Genomic DNA, 18,563 nt, shown 5'->3' with positions numbered 1-18,563 from the left:
CCCCCATTCCTTTTCTTTCCTCTTCCTTCCTTTCCATTCGCTGATTGCGATACCATTGCTGCTACTTCGGAATTCGTTCCGACTCCCAAGTCGGTCGGTCGGTCGGTCGGCCCTCGGTTGTTTGAGCTCCGTTTCTTATCAAATGCGAACGGGTATAATTCGAACGTCTTGTACTCTTTTTGGTTTGTCCTTGTCCGATATTGATTTCTTTTTCATCGTGACAGTTATTTTACGTCCTCCAATATATCGGCGCATTGGCCAGCATGCTTGCCTGCGCTCGCCAAGAACAAAAGAGGCTCTCCGGACAACTCCTTTGTCGTCGGGCCCACCGTACCGGGAGTCGGGATCCCAAAAAACGTAAGAAGCGTAGTGCGCATCGCCGAACCACGGCACCGTGTCTCAATGGGAGTCTGCCGTTAGCGGAAGGCAACAGAAAAAGAAATGCGGATGTATATTCGTGCTTATAGACTTTTACAAAGAGTGTGGCTTTTTTACCACACAGCCTAGGGAATCTAGCGAACTTATCTAGCGCGAAAACAGCCCAAATACGAAAGCGTACGCTTTCTACAGCTGCTGTATGCCAAACGCATGCAGGTCCATGCGTACAGGATGTGAGACACACGGTGGTTACGGTATGTACGGTGGTCACGGCACGTACGGTGGTTGCGGGACAAACGTTTGTTGCGAATGGTACGGTTGTTACTGAACCTAATAATAATAATATTTGGGGTTTTACGTGCCAAAACCACTTTCTGATTATGAGGCACGCCGTAGTGGAGAACTCCGGAAATTTTGACCACCTGGGGTTCTTTAACGTGCGCCTAAATCTAAGCACACGGGTGTTTTCGCATTTCGCCCCCATCGATATGCGGCCGCCGTGGCCGGGATTCGATCCCGCGATTACTGAACCTACGGTTGTTACAGTATGCGCGGTGGTTATGGAACATACGATTGTTACAGTACCTACGCTGCCTGTGCGGTGGTTACGGGATATACGGTTGTTATGGTATGTGTAGGTGGTTACAGCACATACAGTGGTTACAGGACACACGTTTTCTGCGGTATGTACGGTGGTTACGGGACATGCGTTTCCTGCAAATGTACGCTGTCTGGACTTACGGTGCATACGCGAGATACGGTTCTTACTGTATGTGTAGGTACTTAAGGCACGTAGAGTGGTTTCGCGCCATATATTTCTTGGGGTATGTACGGTGGTTACTGGACATACAGTCGTAACAGTACGCACGGTGGTTCCGATAACTACGCTTGTTACGGAAAGTGCGTAGTGTGGAATTATGGTGGTTACGAGAGATAAGGTCGTTGCGGTATGTATAGGTGGTCAAGGCACATACGATGGTTGGTCACGCGGCTGGTTACGGTATGTACTGTGGTTAATTACAGGACAGACGGTTGCTACAGGTTACGAAACTGTTGCGAAATGAGAGCGAGAGTAACGCAGCGTTTGTGACACCCGTAAAGCGTCAACGCGGCCACCAAATGAGTAGCTCACGTGTTCGCGCGCATTCATTTCTGCATTTCTGAATATTTTACGTGACACTGACGTACCGGCGCTACGGTTGCGGCGCATAACTAAGGAAAAGGGAAGCTTGACCGTCTTTTTATCCAGTACTAATCAATGTCTTTCCGCCACATTATATTTCGGAAAGAAAGTCTATACTGACTTAATATTGATCTGTAGCGTCCCTTCGCAAGCGAGAAATTTGGCGAGTAATTTTTCTGAAACCCACCCGCTTCGTGATCTAATATCCTTCCACCCCTACTCTCCGCCGAAGTCAAAGCGCCCGGCGTTCCTGAGATTCTTTCGACCACTGCTAACCTGGCAACGTTTAGCTCGAGAACACTCCTGAGTTAAAGTTAGTGCTTAGCTGGACGACCTCTTTCGGAAATTCAGAAAAGGTGTAGTCGGAAATAACCTGGGGTTCCAGGGCACTCGACATTAGAGAGCTTTAGTATTGTCCGTAAGCGCATTGCCCCATGCAGAAAAACCCGCTTACCGGTGAGATTAGAGAGGTTTAGCTTGCTCAGAATTCGGGTAAACGCAGGCGGACGGGACGTTGGGGCGGAGGCGTAAACTTGAGCGGTCTGCATGGTGCAGCCACCTGGTAGCGCAGAGCTCAAACGGACAAAAAAAGCTAACATTGCAGTAACCAAGTGCATTTTACTTTGCTACGGGTGTACATTTTTGGCAGCAACACGATTACGCCAGTGCCGAAAATTTACGCCAGCAGCGAAGTAGAATACACTTGGTTACTTCAATAGTAGCTGTTTTTTGTCTTTTTGAGCTCTGCGCCACCACGTGGCTGCACCATGCAGACCGCTCAAGTTTAAGCCTACACCCCAACGTCCCGTCCGCCTTCGTTTACCCGAATACCTACAAGCTAAACCTCTCTAATCTCTCTGGTAACCCGGTTTTTCTATAAAGGGCATTGTAACGAAGCTGGGAAAGTGACATAACACGTAAAAGAGATAACCTTAGGTCAGTCAGATGAACAGAACGGATGCCAAAAGACGGAAGATCGCAATCGATAGCCGCAGTGGGCTCGATGTGTAAATACACAGACTCGTGTCCTGTTTTCTGCACTGCTTTTTTTGCACGATGATCGCTCACCAATTAGCTCGGTTTTCTATTCTATATATGGAGTGGTGAGAACGGGAAATCTCCGCGATAAAATAGGTTTACGTGGACCCAAGGCAGGGGCAGACGGTGGTCTCTGGGGAAAAACACTTCCTTTTGCACGACGATCACTACATCGACGGCGGCGGTAGCCGTACGTCACAAATACAACGATGTCAACGATTATGATTATACCATGATTCAAAGAAAGTGTTCCTTTTTTAAACTGGCGCGCACGCTAACATCGTTCCTCGGGCGAATTCCCAAACGTAGGCACGAGCCGCATGTCCAAACAGTTAAAGAAGAAACAAAAATAACTCTGTTTGTACACTGCACTGTGCACTACACGTATACCATGCACTTATTTCCTGCAAATATAGAAGCGAGGGCTTTCTGAATTAGTTCCCCGCTCGTAGCACCTTCAAACAGGCGCGAGCGATTATTCGGGTAAGCAGCAAAACAGAGCACGCACTCGCCAAATTCGAAATAAGGCCCGCGTGCCCTTCAGTGTTACCGAAACACGCCGTCCGACATTGCTTTGCCTTTGTAATCTTCTTCCCATATGTCTACATATGAGGATCCTTCTTTATATATATATATAATGCGCAATCCTACCCCTAACATCACTTTGCTAATGACCTTATCGCACTCAATAGAAGAAAAACGCGATAACACCGACGGCAGCTTCATTGGCACGGTTTTTCTCGCGTTGCACATTACGAACCACGAGTGAAGCGCTTCGAGCACGCCTTATACAGCTCTCTCTCTCTCTCTCTCTCTCTCTCTCTCTCTCTCTCTCTCTCTCTCTGTGTGTGTGCATATCTTCGCGTTAACCGCGGACAGCAATAACAGAAGAGAGTGTTTCAGCAAAAGAAAAAGAACAGGGAGAAGTGGGGAGAAAACTCCGCTAATGATGTAGCCTCGTTTGTTTATCGCAACCGCGAATCCGTTTCGAAGCATGCTATAGCTGTTAAGGAACGAATATCTAGTTCCCTTCGCTTTCAAACGCCCATCTACATAGCTTTGTTTGTTTCTCTCGAACCTAACCTAGGCGCACGAGCGGGAGAAAGGAATGGGGGGGAGGGGGGCACTTATCCGGGAGGCGCACCTGCCTTTCCGATTGCCTTAATCGCAACAATCCCATCGCGCGAACGAACGAACGCCCACGCTAAAGGCGAAGAATTTGCGGCGTTCCAAAAACTCATTCCCCTTGTTTCAGCTCAAACGTCCCTCGTTTTCTCGTTTGTTTTTGTTTTTTCTCTCAAACAATTCTCATCGCACATGCCTCGAATTCTCTGCCGGAATTCACCACTTGGAAATCAGACTTGGGAAAGGAGGAGGAGGGGAGGGCGGAGGGGGAACGCGGACCAGAAGGTGAAAGGAAACGCACGCCCGCTTGCTTTCGCGGAGTTCCCCTAATTACTCAAAGGCAGCCCCCTTACATTTCTAATCATGATTGCGCGCCGAATGCTTCCAAGGAGCGGCAAAATAAAACAAAACAAACAGCCATCGCCCACACGATCGCGGATAACTTTCGGAAGAAGGAACGCACAGACTCCAGTCGAGCATGCGCGTTACAAGAACGACACACACGCAGACCCGTATAAAGACGAGAAGCCGGGAAGAAGTAGCTGATAAAAAAAAAAAGAAAGGAAAAGAAGAGTGACCTTCTCTTTTTAACCATGCGGTGAATCGCTGGAATGCCTTCGTTATCCCCGCAAGAAGACGACGACTTCGCCGAGGCAAGCCTATAGCAGGTTCAAGCATAGGGCGATTGCAGTCTTTTTGATTTAGCTTCTCGTCGTTCAATCTACGTCTTCTAGTCGTCGGTGCCTCGAGGACTTCGCAACGTCTCTGCTAAATACGTGCACGACTGCAGGAGCTGAGTACCGCATCAACCAATAAGAGCAGCGAAGAGAGAGAGAGGGTGGGGAGGGGGTCTAAATACGTGCGCGACTGCAGGAGCTGAGTACCGCATCAACCAATAAGAGCAGCGAAGAGAGAGGGGGTGTGATTGACGACGCTGCTACGGCAACGTCGTCGTCTGCTGTCGAAAACGGAGAACAGACGACGTTGCAACTCGGGCGGCGAAGGTCAAAGAGCTCTTATTTAGAAGAAAAAAAAAAGAACTTTGTCGCTGGGCCAGCGTGTTGGTGTTTGACTTTAGTAACAAAAAAGACACCGACGCGACAAAGGAGACGCTAGCGTGAAAGAGCGAAACTCGGGCAGCGTGCGCTCGTCCAGCTCGTTGTGCTTTTTTCGTGCGCGTCTTCAGTCATCGTATCCCTCGATGCGGTTCGCGTAGCTAAGAAAAATAAGATACGTTGCAGATTCATCCGCTCAGCGCAATTCGGAAGTCGTTTACTAGGTTGATGTTTGCCGGATCAAAAGTACCGTCGAAACGAGGAACTACTTTTTCGTTTTTTTTTTTTCAGCAGCCTATACAGTCACGCCTGAAGTAGCGCGCAACACAGAGTAGTTTCTCAGCGCCATACTTCGACAGCACCGCTATAGTTTTCCAGAGAAGACAAGAGTGTGGGCTTCAGAGTCCGTCCGCGACAGCTATACACTTCAGCCCAGTAAAAATTATAGGTCAATTTCTCCGAGATAACGCCGAAAAAGAGTCAAATGGCAGACACACACTTGCAGTGGGCTGAAATCGCCGAAATATAAATCCCTCACGCTTGCCCCGTCTCGTCTGCACCTTCCACAGACGAGCGCAGATCACACGACATTTCGTCACGTCGACGACGACCGTTCCCGGATTAAAGGCTTCAGCGACGACGACAAATCGAGTCCCTCGCTTCTCCTACATGCCACTGACGCAATGAACGCCATCCAAGGACACAGTCGCGTCGACTGCGGAAGAGAAGCACAAAGACGTAGTCCTAACCGAATGGTTAGCGCTCGTAGCGGCTTTCCAGGGGTATAAACAGCGCTGGGGAAAAGTTGATCTATGGAAGCCTAGCGGTGCGGACGCCCTAACGGATGGACACGGTTTCAGCGATAAGCCCCCAAACGCCAATGAGATTTGCGATCACGCCACTCTTCGGTTCCCCGTCTATCTCCGTATGGGCGCCAGGTGGAAAAGCTCATAATGCTCCTCTGCAAACCGTGGTCACGGCTCTCGCTCTGCGCCGCGGCGAAAAGCCCTACTGTATGCCCACGCGAAACCGAGCCTCGGGTAAGCCGTCGCCACGTCCAGTGGCGACAAAATGCGAACGCCGAATTCGCTAGAGACTGGACGCGCACCACAGGCCCGTTTATATAAGCATGCACTCTTATATGTCGTTCCACAATGTGGAAGAGTTTTGCAAAGTATGGTACACAAGGTGGAACTTATATAAGGAACGAGGTTAATACATCTCTTACACAGTATAGGCCTGTGTATGCTCTCTTAATAAGAAAGCACGTAGGGCTTGTTGTCTGAAATCGTCACCCTCATCATCAGCCTGTTCTAAGTTTTAAGCAGGCCGAACAGCCCCAGCTTTTTCATGACAGGGGCGACAGTTACGCGAGTTAACGGTGCCCATCCGAACGAACGGAGACGTTATCTGCTCTGGGTTCGCGCTAGGGAAACGTCGAGAGCCCCAGAAGGTCTAGTGACCCGTGCGTTGCGGCAGCAGAGAGCACGCCCGTACCAACGGTCACTCCCGAAGCTCCCTGATCACCCCTTCCATCCCCAATACACACCGCATTAGCACCGTCAACTCGGCGCACGCCCGTCCTTCGCTTCTGATACTCTGTCCCTTTTTCCCCAACGACGCCCGGCCGTACGTCGAGCGTTAACAAGCTGCCAAAGTCAGCGTCAGTGCACAAACGGCCAGTGCGTCCCCCCTTCGCCCTCCTTCCTTTCCCAATTCGCTACCACTTTCAACAGCGTCGGTGTCACGCCACAGTCTCCCGCACCCGGCCTCCTTTTATCCCCGCCGCGACCGACAGTGCCCCCCACCGCCCGAAAACACGGTTTAGGTTACTATATACATGCAGCCCGCGTCATCGGCAGGAGTTCCCGGCGCTAAAATGGCGGCGTCTTCCCCAACCACCCACGGAAGGCGATCACTCGCCGAGCAAGTGTCCGGCTGCTAATTGGATCGTCCAATCGGCGTGAACGCCCGCCTTTCATCAAAGCCCTCCTCCTCCTCACGCCGTTCCCGTCTTTCCCCGATTTCCCCCACCGAGAGCAAGAGGGGGTGTCATCAGTTCGGGCTTCGTCATACTTCAAAAACCAGCGGTCAGACGCATGGGCACACATTCTCGCACCACCCATCGTCGCAAAAGGGCCGGCACCCCGAGCGGCTCGCTATCCGACCCGACGGAGAATCCCTAATCCTTCATATCGATACCTCTTCCCACTCCTATCCTCGTGTCCCGAACAGAGACATCCCTAACTCCAGCTATATCCCTAATACACGATAGAGCTCACTCTTTCCCAAAACCGCGATGACCAACAACAGATCCGTGAGACACTGAACCCACGCGCCGTGGCGCGTCACATAGGAGCCCGGCTTTCGTACTTGCGCAGCTCTGGGCCCAAACTCATCTTCGAGCCTCCCCGTTTCGCGCCTTCTACTACAACAAGGGGGGGTGGGGGGAGTCGAAACTTCGAGGCGGTAGAAGTTCACCCTCTGAAGGTCTCCCCAACCTCTGTCTCCTTACCCCGCACCCCTCCCTTCTTTGGCCTAGGGAGCCAAGATCATCAGCGCGGCACTGGCTACGCCAAACTCCGAGCGAGTCGCCGCTTTCTTTACGGGCACTACACCGAAAACCCATCCTCTCGAAAGTCCGCCCTCGCCGGACCACCACCAGCTCCATCCTTCGTTTTCCCTGCTATGCTTCCCAACATCAAGTCATGCACGCCTATATCCATCCCCCATCCCCTTCGCCGCTCCTCTGCAAGCAAATGCCTTAACGCTATACTCACCACGCCCTCCGCTCCCGACGAGGAAAACTTTTCCCTCCGTGACTCGCCCGCTATCCCCACAAGGTCCACCCCCAACGGGAGCGAACTTTCCCGATCATCCCTCGCTATCCCCCCACCTTTTTCTCGTCGACGAAGCACCTTCATCAGCCCCTCCCCGCTACACCACGACTCCTCCTCTCCCATGCATTTCGTCTTCGCCGCGCCGCGCCCCGAACACCCAAGGCGAGCCGTGGCAACAATAGGGATCCGAAGATTCATCGACTCGGGAGAAGCGGGGGTATACCCGCGCGACCGCTGCTACACAACACACCCGACTCTGACCAGGGCCCGGGGCTGATGACGAAAGAGAGGCGTGATTAATAACACGTTACCCCGAACCATCGCGAGCATCGCCCGCGCCCAGCCGCCCTCGCCAGACGTCTGGCAGGACCCCCGCGCCGCGCTCCCTACATCCCAACGGTGGAACACAAACAAATAAAAAAAAGGGAAATCGGGCGCCTACATAACATGGGGATCGCGATAGTGTGGAGAGATTGCCAGTCGCGCCTTTTTTGGTGTACTACAGCACCCTCTGTATATACGTCCGAAGGCGACGACCACGAACGGGACGACGCGCACGGTTACAGGGACGGGGAGGAAGCAAGGGTGGTGGGCCGTGAAGAAGGACCACGTCGCGGGGTTTCGTAAGCACTCATTGTACTCGGTGACGACCTAAGACATCGGTATACAAGCGCCGCCTACAAAACCGCATTGCAACAGTCGTCTGCGCCTCGGCGCTCCAAAAGCTATCACCAGAAAACATAAAGAGTTTCCCACAAAAATTACTTGAGGGGACTATGGCGCGATCGTTTAGCTACCATGGGAATAAGTTGGTAGTACATTAATTTGGTGCATTCTATGCGCTTCTGGCTTACGCGTTTTTGTCACCTGATTTATTATGCTCTATTTTTCAAGTCTTCCGAGCGATGCATTATTTTTTTTTTCTAAACGCAAGAAGGCAGTAAGTCTCTGCCCACATGCATATATAATCGTTGCGAATTGTCGAAATTACAGCGGAATATTTTGGTGGAAATGATAAACTTACTAAGCCACACGTTCGTTCTGAGCCGGAAGGATGAAGTTTAGGCAAATCCATGCACCGACCATCACTGGTTAAACCGCAAGACACTATAGGGCCAGATTTCCCTCTAGTAATTTTAGTAGCAAACAGGTTTATACCGTACCGTGTGGGTGTTTTCTCTCTCTCGCTCTCTCCCTCGCTTCTTCTATATATACATATATACATACAAGATAGGAGTGTGTACGGTTGCCTTACCCACGCATTTCAGAGGGCCAAGCGGTGAGCAGTCTTCTCTGGGGCGAAATAATTAAGGTGTTGCGCAAGACTTCCAAGACCTCTTTGTTGCACAACGCGCCACCAAAAAAACAGACAGCAAAGTATACCACAGCAAATTACTTCATTAACCATAATACTCTCGCTCTCTCGAGACACTCCGTACAAAAGCGCTTGCGAGGGGAAGCGTCAACTGAGACAATGGAGGCGGTCGTATCCATAATAGCGCTGCAGGAAGAAGAAGCCCGCCGGGCTATAGTTCCCGACGTCAAAAGCAACTTGGCCTGTCTGCGGCAGCTTCAAAGCTTGTGCAATACGTGAACGAAAGGGTGCCTCTCCGCAGCCCTTTATCGATGTATCTCATACAGTCCGCAGGGTGCCTACGCAGACATCTTGCGGGACCACGGACCCTAAGCCTCCGCAAAGGTCTTGCTACGGTGAACGCGTATAGAAGGAAAACAAGAGGCCAAAAGGCAGAGAGGTTAACCAGATTAATTAAGCGTCCGGTTGGCTACTCTGCACAGGACAGTGGGCGGTATACAAACGGCAACTGTTAGGGCGTAAGCAGGCAATTAAGTATTTTCACAAATTAAGAATAGAAAGTTAGGGAAGGCTGACGGTCGGCCGTGTGTACGCAAAATTCTTTAATATAAGTACCAAAAAAACAAAAAAAAACAAGCCAAGTTACAGTCCTTCGCAAGCACAAGAGTGCGGTGCTGTTTTTCCTTTCTTTTTCTTCTTTTTTACCAAGCTAAGCCACTCGGGCACAACACATCAATGCAGCCTGCAGATTTCGGACATCTTACGTAAACGCATCTACGTATGTAAATGCGGTTACGTAATTACGTAATGACGGTTACGTAATTTTACGTACGCAATTTACGTAACCGGCTACTGCAAACGGGCACGTGTACACACGTGATTCGCAATCACGTGTCCGCACTTTGCTTGAGCAGCGACGGCGTGAAAACGCCCTTAGCCGAAGAGAAAAAAAACGTCCCAAAAGCAACGCGCCAATGTCGATCCCCGTTTTCTGAATCACGCGGAGGACCCGAACGAGTTGTCCGCTACAAGAACAAGGACGCCAAGCTTATAAAAATAAATTAAAAAAAAAAATAAAGCTGCTCGCTCCTCGCACCACATAAAAGTCACCTGAAAGCCATCTGCTATAACGCTTACGCTACAGCGAGAGAACAGAAGGAATAAAAAAAAAGGTTTTCGTACAAAAAAAAAAAAAAGTCGTCACGTGAGCGCGTTTCCAAACTTTCGAAAGGGTCGCGGGCGGAGAGAGTCGTCGTCGTCGTTTGTGCACTGACGACTTCCTGTTTTTTTTTTTTTAATTTCGTTTTTTTTTTATACGTGAGAGGCTCAAGAACAGCAACGCGTGTGTCGCGGGGTCTTGCAATAATTTATGCACTGACACGCGCGCGCACACACGCGCACAGCGATCCAGCCAACTCACTATACTGTGTGGGCCAGCGCCTGGTATTTATGTACGTATTGCGCGTAATAAAAAAAATACTCATACTCAAAAAGATAAAAAAAAAGTTTCGTTATTTGCGACCTCGTTGAATGGAGCATGGGACAAGTACGCGCAACGTTCGCCGCCGTTCTCCGAACAATACCGCGGCGAAGGAATCTGAGAAAACGATCCATCATCGCAGCAGTGCCTCGTCGAGGGGGAACAAAAAATGTGTGGCGAGAGCGGAATCAGTCATCGCCCTCAAGAACGTTGAGAGATTGTGTGTATTATATATATATATATATATATATATATATATATATATATATATATATATATATATATATATATATATATATATATATATATATATATATATATATATATATATATGAAACATAGGTACACGCGAGATGTCGAAAATTTCTCGCCTAGCATTAAAACTTTAAATCGATTACCGGACGCAAAACACAAAGGAAAGAAAATGAGACAGCCCGTTCCAAATATGGCCCCCCATAGATCACCTTGATGGCCATAACCAATCCCCGTCTTCTCTTTCTCCCCCCCCCCCCCCATATGCGTTTACTTCCTTACGTCCCCCTATATATATTAGGGAAAGCCAGTTCTCCGTGTGGGAAAAAGAAAACTGACCATAAGCTGCGACGTTTCAGATGGTGAAGGTTATTTCTTTTTTTTTTTTCTTCCTATGTGCCTTCGACGATCTTCGTAGGTTAGACTGAGAGAGGCCGTTAAAGTAAGAGCTCGTTACGGGCGAAATTGATTTTCACTGCCGTTGCCCTAACTCGCTCCCTCACCGTGTTCTCTCCTTTTTTTTTTTTTATTACCTGCTTCTTTCTTTCTTTCGCTTTCTTCGTGCAAGCACTCCGACTTTCCGTCGCCACTGACATTTCCGCGCCGAGATTTCTCCGGAAATTTGGTCGAAGCGTACGCGCCTATACGTATACGTTTTCGCACAGCGTGCTCGTACAGTCTATATACGGTCTTGCCGATAGATAGCTTTCACGTGACGTCATGGACGCTGTTACTCGCCACGCTGGGCCTCGAACATGGCGGCTAGCATGACGTCAGTGCAAGCCGTTTATAGAGAACCGCACTACACTTTTACGTCAGGACCAGTATGTTTACTTGCAACAGGCCCTAGCACAAGTATGTACGGCACACAGGTCCTACAGCGGCTCTTCCGTTTCTTCTTCCACAACGTCTGGTCTTTTCAGGCAACTATTTATTTGGCGCTTTCGGAAAGCTGTACTCATAGAGCAGCCATTCATTCATGTAAACCTTGCTTGCAACCAGGTTCTAAAGATGTTCAGAGGCTGTTCCTGCAGTATTTTTTTAATTATTATTATTGCAATTACTAATGTTGTGTTTATAACCGATTCTATTTTTCTTGATAGTTAACCGTCTTTTTCCATTAGTCAGCACAAACGCGGTACACAATTAAATGGAATTAAATATTCTTGTTGCAAACGTATGCGTTTGCATTTGACTGTATTCGATATTGGATTCGATATTCGATGCATACTACCCGCAGTCGATTCGTATTCGAGAAAAAGTTGGTATTCGCCCACGTCTAGTTTAAACTTACTCTTTCCGAAAGCTTTCGTTAAAATCGACATCAATTCGTTCTCAATTGAAAAAATTTATTTCGCGGTTGCCTTGCACTTCTCCCCCGCCGAAATGCGGCCACCGCTGCCAGGGCAAAGCCTACGACCTCCAACTCGCCAGCGTAACGCCACAAGCACCCAAGCTATAGCGGCGAGAGTAAAACTAATTTGGCCTAATACCGTTGCGTTGGTCACAGTGAACGAAAGGCGCGCGTGAAGTGTGATTCGAATACCGCGAGATGACATGAAAACCCAGCGACAATGCAGCGTCAACATGCCAACCTACCGCACGACGTTACACCCTCATCACTACGTCTAGACACAGAGAAAGAAATTTATTTCTTTTTTTAACGCAGGAAGCACAAAAGGGCGGTCACTTTCTCCACATACACATGTAGATGTTCGATTTGGCATATGACCGTGGTATTTAAACAAGAGATTGACGATCTGTTGTTCTTGTCTGTTTTGTTTTTTTCAGTCGGAACGTATACGTTACAGTCGGTGATAAGCACCGATTTCAAAAAGCGATAATGTCCGCAAGCCGTCATCGAGTCTGAAGAGTACAAACACCCATCACCTGCATACACACACTAAAGAAGGAGCGAGCTCTCTCACACTGTCTCGTTTCCTAATTTTACGTCCCCTCTTTCCCCTATACACCGCACGCACAGGGTAGCGAAACGGGTACTGTTCTGCGTGACTTCCCTTGTGCCTCTTGTTCCTCCTGTCTCCCACCTCTCTCTCGTCTATTCATAGCACTCTATTCGTATCTCTCCACCTCTGCATATCTGTCTATACTTATCTCGCTTTCTATTCTTCTATCTCTCTATCTATATGTATCCGTATACGTACTTCTCCATGTCTATCAGTCGCTCTATCTCTACGTAACGTCTCTTTCTAGGTCTGTATCTCCGTCTGCCAATCAATATCTATTTAATAACCGTCTATACCACTCAACCACCTTATATTCATTTCTATACACAGAGCTCCCTCTCTGTGTATCGGTAGCTCTCTCTCCCTCCCTATCTTTATCCGCCATAGCTATACATATATATCTGTCACATATATCTACTTATCTAAACATCGATCTATCCATCATATATATATATATCATATCTATCTATCTATCTATCTATCTATCTATCTATCTATCTATCTATCTATCTATCTATCTATCTATCTATCTATCTATCTATCCATCCATCCATCCATCCTCGTCCTTCGGACACCTCACAAGTGCGCCGCACGGTTGCAGAACCACCGTTCCAACCTTCGCGGCAACCCGCAATCACGCCACATGCCGCGGCCACCTCGACGGTCAGCGTTGCCGCACGCGTCTTCCGAAAAGAAGCACCCTCAGCTCGGGGAGATTGCGCGAGCCAGAAAGGGTGGGTGACACAACACGCGTCAGACCGACCACAGCACTGTATACACGGCTGAAGCCTAGCTAGCACCTCGACCCGCGTACACCTCAGAGTTCATTAGAGGGCCAGTTTCCATTAGTGCGCGCTATGACGACACACGATACGTGGTGCGCTGCGCACAGAATAGCGAGTGGAGAAGAATGGGGGAGGGGGTTAATCTCCAGACGGGGCCAGTGCTTCCTGTGACCGAAGGCTGCTCTTAGCAAAACACACGTACACGCGTGTGGGTGGGGCGAGCTAGCTAGGGGCTTACATAAGACGTTCTGTCTCGCGCGGGATGAAGGGTGGGGAAGGTCGTGCTGGAAGAGCGTTTATTACGAAAATATTCACGTGTATCTATTTAGCTTGCATACCACTCGACATTTCACGGAAAAACACTTTACATGGTGTGTGTGTGTGTGTGTGTGTGTGTGTGTGTGTGTGTGTGTGTGTGTGTGTGTGTGTGTGTGTGTGTGTGTGTGCGTGTGTGTGTGTGCGTGTGTGTGTGTGTGTGTGTGCGTGTGCGTGTGCGTGTGCGTGTGTGTGTGTGTGTGTGCGTGTGCGTGTGCGTGTGTGTGTGTGTGTGTGTGTGTGTGTGTGTCCGTAGCTTAACGAAAGAAAATACGGATTACCACGCAAGAGGTACACTCCAAGAGACGTTCTCGGTCGTTGACGCACTGTCGGCGATGGTAAGTAGAATTGCACATATTACAAAAAAAATGTACATCACGAGTCGCTTATAGCGTATCGGTTGGTCAATTCGTCGTGAAAAGGCATTACAATAGAGGCAGAATCCACAAGAGCGGCGAACCACAAGAGCGGAAAGGCAAAAACAGTTATATTGAAGATATGGCCTAGCAGCGGAAGCGTGCCAAAGACTTATACCACAGTGCTGGCAGAGACGCGTCCGGCAGCAACAGCATGAAATCCCTTGAACTTCGTAAAGTAGCGACACTCTCCTCCTTCGCCTTCACTCCTCCTCGTTTCTCTCTTTCACGCTCCCGCCTCGACCGTGGCGCCGCCTACACTGCTCGAGCGTAGCAACGGCGCCAACATTCGCTTCTCGCCACTCCGTAGACACTTCTCGAGCGAAAATGGCGCTGATGCACGGCGCGAGGGCCCACGTGATGCTATTAGGCCAATAGCGACGCGGCGTTGGCCTCGGCCAGAGCGCGCGAGGAGGAGGCGGCATTCTTCAAAGCGTGGCGCTACTTCACGAAGTTTTAAGGGGCTTTACAGCGGCAGCCTGGGCAGCGACATCTAGCGGTGTGATGCTTAACCAAGGCGCGTGTCTTTCAGCCTATATTATAGAGTTTCCTGCAACGACCACTAGAGGGAACTCTGGCGCTGCGATCGTTCAGCCACTGTGGGTGGAGAGAGAAAGAGAGAGATGAGAAGGAAAGGGAGGGAGGTTAACCAGACTGAGTCCAGTTTGCTACCCTACACGTGGGGAGAGGAATGGGGACTGAAGGAGAGAAAGAGAGAAAACATAAGGCTATACCGCACTTTCACCGTGGAATGATGATTAGTACGTGGACTTTGCTATCTTTGTGCTTGTGGCTTCAGGCGTTCTTGTGGCTTCGTTTATTGCGCTTTGTTTGCCTTCATCCGCCTAAATTTCAAGGCAATCTACTTTTTTTTATGCGGAAGGCGCTAAGGCTTTGCGAACGCGCATAATCGCTGCTAAATGCAGTGCTTCCGCATGTCCACAATGGTTTCGATATCGGGCTCCTGTGATAAAGGTCCTGGGTCCGAATCCTGCCGTCGGGCAATTTTAATAACGTTTTAATTATTTGTAACGCGGTACCTCATTGAAAACGACCAGTTTGCAAAGTCTCGAAGCAGCGCTTAAAACCAGGAGGAGCAAGTTTAGGCAAGTCCGCGTATACTAACAATCATTTCCATGGTGGCTGATTATCAGCCCTGCTTGAAGTTCCCTGTAACAGCTGTACGAAAGTCCACGATACGGCCGTCGGTGCTTGTTTCATCGCGAGAACGGCGTCAACATCTTCTACCTAAAAACAAAAAACGAAATCGCATGCACTATATACAGAACGCGGCATGGCTGCGGTTGACTGCCTTGCAGCAAATTTAGACTCGGAATTGAGAGAAGGCGCAAATTTTCTAATCTACAGCCGGCGCTCAGTGAACTCTTGACTCCAGGCTCCAAGTATATATATATATCTATATATATATATATATATATATATATATATATATATATATATATATATATATATATATATATATATATATATATATATATATATATACAGCCGAGGTTAGACGATCGAGGCGCGCCACGAACGCCGGCATCGTCGCAGATCGTCGATACCGCGCGCCAGCTTGAGCAGCCATCGACCAGAGAGAATGCCGGGAGTATAAGCAACACAGAAAGCAGGATGCGAAAGGGCGTGGCGCAAGTTGAGAAAGGCAAAAAAGCAAAAAAAAGAAGGGACATGGGAGACGTGGGTGTAACGCGGCAAAGAGAGAGAACGATCAGCGCACCACCACTATAGCTACCACCACCAAGCGGCAGCAGTTGCAGCCTATACGGGCTCTCTCTGAACCCCGCTCACATCAAGGAAACGCCCTCCCCACCCACGCACGGCGCCTCAGCGTGAAACGCGTATAAAGGAAACACGCAAAGGATGCCGGTAGCAGGCGAACGTTGGAACGGTCGTCTCTGTTTCCCAGTAAGACGCGACGCGGCTGGTATACAGCGACGGCGCATCGACACGCGAGAAAATAAAAGCGAGCCAAAAGAAATGGGAGCAAGCCCACCAACAACACAGAGGCGGCGGCGACCACTTGCGCAGAAGCACGCACGCTCAGACACACAAATACGCGCAGGCGAGAAAGAGAGAGAGAGAGAGAGAGAGAGAGAGAGAGAGAAACAAGTTCGTGCCCTAGAGCCAAGGGCCGAGTTACGACCAGCCACCGGGGCCGAGCCTCCGTGTATATGCGGACTTCGCAACGCGCACTATAAACGTGAGTTATGAATAAGCCAAGAGGCGAGCCAAGACGAGTCAAGGCCCGGATCCAAGGGAGGAGCAGGCGGAAGAGGAGGAAGGGTGGGGTGGCGGTCGTAATATAAGGCGTCACGGCGGAGAAGAAAGAAGTTGACGGCCGTATAAACGTCCGCTCGGACGGCCAAATGACTCGTTCCCTTGGCAACATGGTCGCTAAATCAGTTCCTTGGCAAGCTGCGTACATTCGGGAGAAGCGGTGACGGCTTTTCGATGCAGTGCGCTATACGCAGTACCGTATATACGCGATATGCCGGGGGCGCTGAACGAGGGTCGAGGATTGATGGCGGATATTCGAACGTGCACTGCGCAGAGAAGGTGGCAATTGGGAGAGAAAAAAAAACAAAAAGCTTTATTTTTCTGGAGAGGGAAGGGGATTGGGGGCCTTTTTTTTGCCAAAGGACAGCCTAAGACGTGCTGAGCAGTTTTCGACGACAGCTGCTTGAAAGGAGGACTGAGGAACCAGCGCTGTAAATCATTTTAGACCCGGTAAAGTTTTCTTTCAGAGCTTCTCTCTTAGTGCCAGAAAGTGCAACGCGCTACATAGAAAAAAAGAAGGCTTCGTCAAAAGCTGAGAACCATACAGACCGGCTGGCGAAAAAAAAAATCGAAGCAACGCAGACGACACAGCGCCTGCGTCGTCGCCAACTTTCCTTGTCTCCATCTTTTCGCGACGTTTTTATTACAATGTTTGAGCTCCAACGCGCTACCCTATACAGCCGTAGATCAATATCTTTATCTTACCGGTGCTCTGCTCTTGTGCTCAGACTTCAGAGAGAGAGAGATCGCACTTTATGGTTCCCGGCCTCGCAATATAACACCTGCCGCTGTTGTTGCTCGCCATTGTTGCTCGTCAAGAAAGAGAGAAAAAAAAACGGAAACACACCCTCTGTACGCTTCGCAGGTACATCGACCTCCTGGTCTACGGTCTCAAGAGTCGCTCGCGAGACAAGCGGAGTCGCCAACGACAGCAGCAGTGGCACCTCACGCCCGTGCGGCTCGAGCAGCCGCGCTCCCAACAGGTGCGCCTACCGTTCCTGCAGCTGAACAACTGCACTCGCTCGCACCCGCTGCAAGATAACTTGCACCCTCGAAAGAGAATAAGGGTGCAAATCTGTCCATAACTCACACCCTTACACCCTTTCTGGATGTAATGGTTTCAGTTATACATTGACTTACACCCTTTTTTCACCCTTTAAAGAAGTAAATCATCTTACAGTGTAGAATTAGAGTACTGACATAATATTTTAGCCTGTTAATAATTGCTTTTTCGTTAAATGAGGCGGCGGACCTCTTTAAAACCCTGAAAAAAAAAACGCTGACAAGCCTCAGGAAGCCTTAGACAATGTAATATAATAACTTTTCTACGGTCGGCTTCGGGTTTAGATTTTACTGTGTCGTGACGGTCATAACGAAGAAGGTAGCTACACGGGGGAGCAAGACACTGCGAGTGTCAAAACTTCGCACAATGCTAGCAATGTCCCGCTGCCACGCAACCACATTCTGCATTTATGACGTCGCGACAAAAAGTGACCTCCAGGGAAATGAAATCACAACTGGCTGTAGAAAAATTATTACACTGACACGAGTACTTGTTTTATCTTTTTGTTTTTCCCGGGACTGCTTTTTCCCGGCTGACAAATGTTGAACAATAGGCACTTTTAGTTGGGCGTCCGCAGCCACCCACCACGTACGCAGCGCGCGAGGTTGTGCGTACGTAGCGAAGCGCGCGCGCGCGTGCGATACGGGATTAGAGAGTTTTAGGTTAGCGGACGCAAGCGGACTTGCATACGCAAGAAATAGGGGCCACGGTACTGTGCATGCGCAGAACCCTACGTCCGGGTGTGCGCATGCGCAGTACCGTCGTCGGCCCTAGTTCTTGCGTACGCAAGCCCGCTTGCGTCCGCTAACCTAAAACTCTCTAATAGTCGGCCGAACGCGTAGCCGGACGCAAAAGCTGAGAAGGGGATTGCTGACCTGCACGCGCAGGAGCCGGAATAGTGTGCTACTCAGCGCCGCCATATGGCACCTTCTGAAACTCTGCAGCCAATAAGAGACGCCACGAAGACAATCCCCAAGCCGGAGTCTATCTCCGGCAAGAGCCATATCGGAAAAACGCGCTTCTCGTGGACACGCGAGAACGCGCGAGCAC

At 49.6% G+C, this 18,563-nt stretch overlaps 2 protein-coding genes across 2 annotated transcripts in view; one reads left to right on the top strand and one right to left on the bottom strand.

Moving 5' to 3' along the window:
• Positions 1 to 18,563, bottom strand: part of LOC142588871 (uncharacterized) — a 517,173-nt gene that overhangs the window by 369,793 nt on the left and 128,817 nt on the right. The gene's annotated exons all lie outside the window — the stretch shown is intronic.
• The window catches only part of LOC142588327 (XK-related protein 6-like), a 277,150-nt gene that overhangs the window by 244,799 nt on the left and 13,788 nt on the right, over positions 1 to 18,563 (top strand). The window contains exon 6 of the mRNA XM_075699937.1: positions 17,316 to 17,433. Coding sequence (XP_075556052.1) covers positions 17,316 to 17,433 — 118 coding nt within the window. The remainder of the gene's footprint in view (positions 1 to 17,315; positions 17,434 to 18,563) is intronic.

Source organism: Dermacentor variabilis, chromosome 7 (genome assembly GCF_050947875.1).
Source record: "Dermacentor variabilis isolate Ectoservices chromosome 7, ASM5094787v1, whole genome shotgun sequence".
NCBI classification, from domain to species: Eukaryota; Metazoa; Arthropoda; class Arachnida; order Ixodida; family Ixodidae; genus Dermacentor; species Dermacentor variabilis.
The sequence above is the reverse complement of the archived record's forward strand: the minus strand, read 5'-3'. Positions and strand labels throughout refer to the sequence as shown.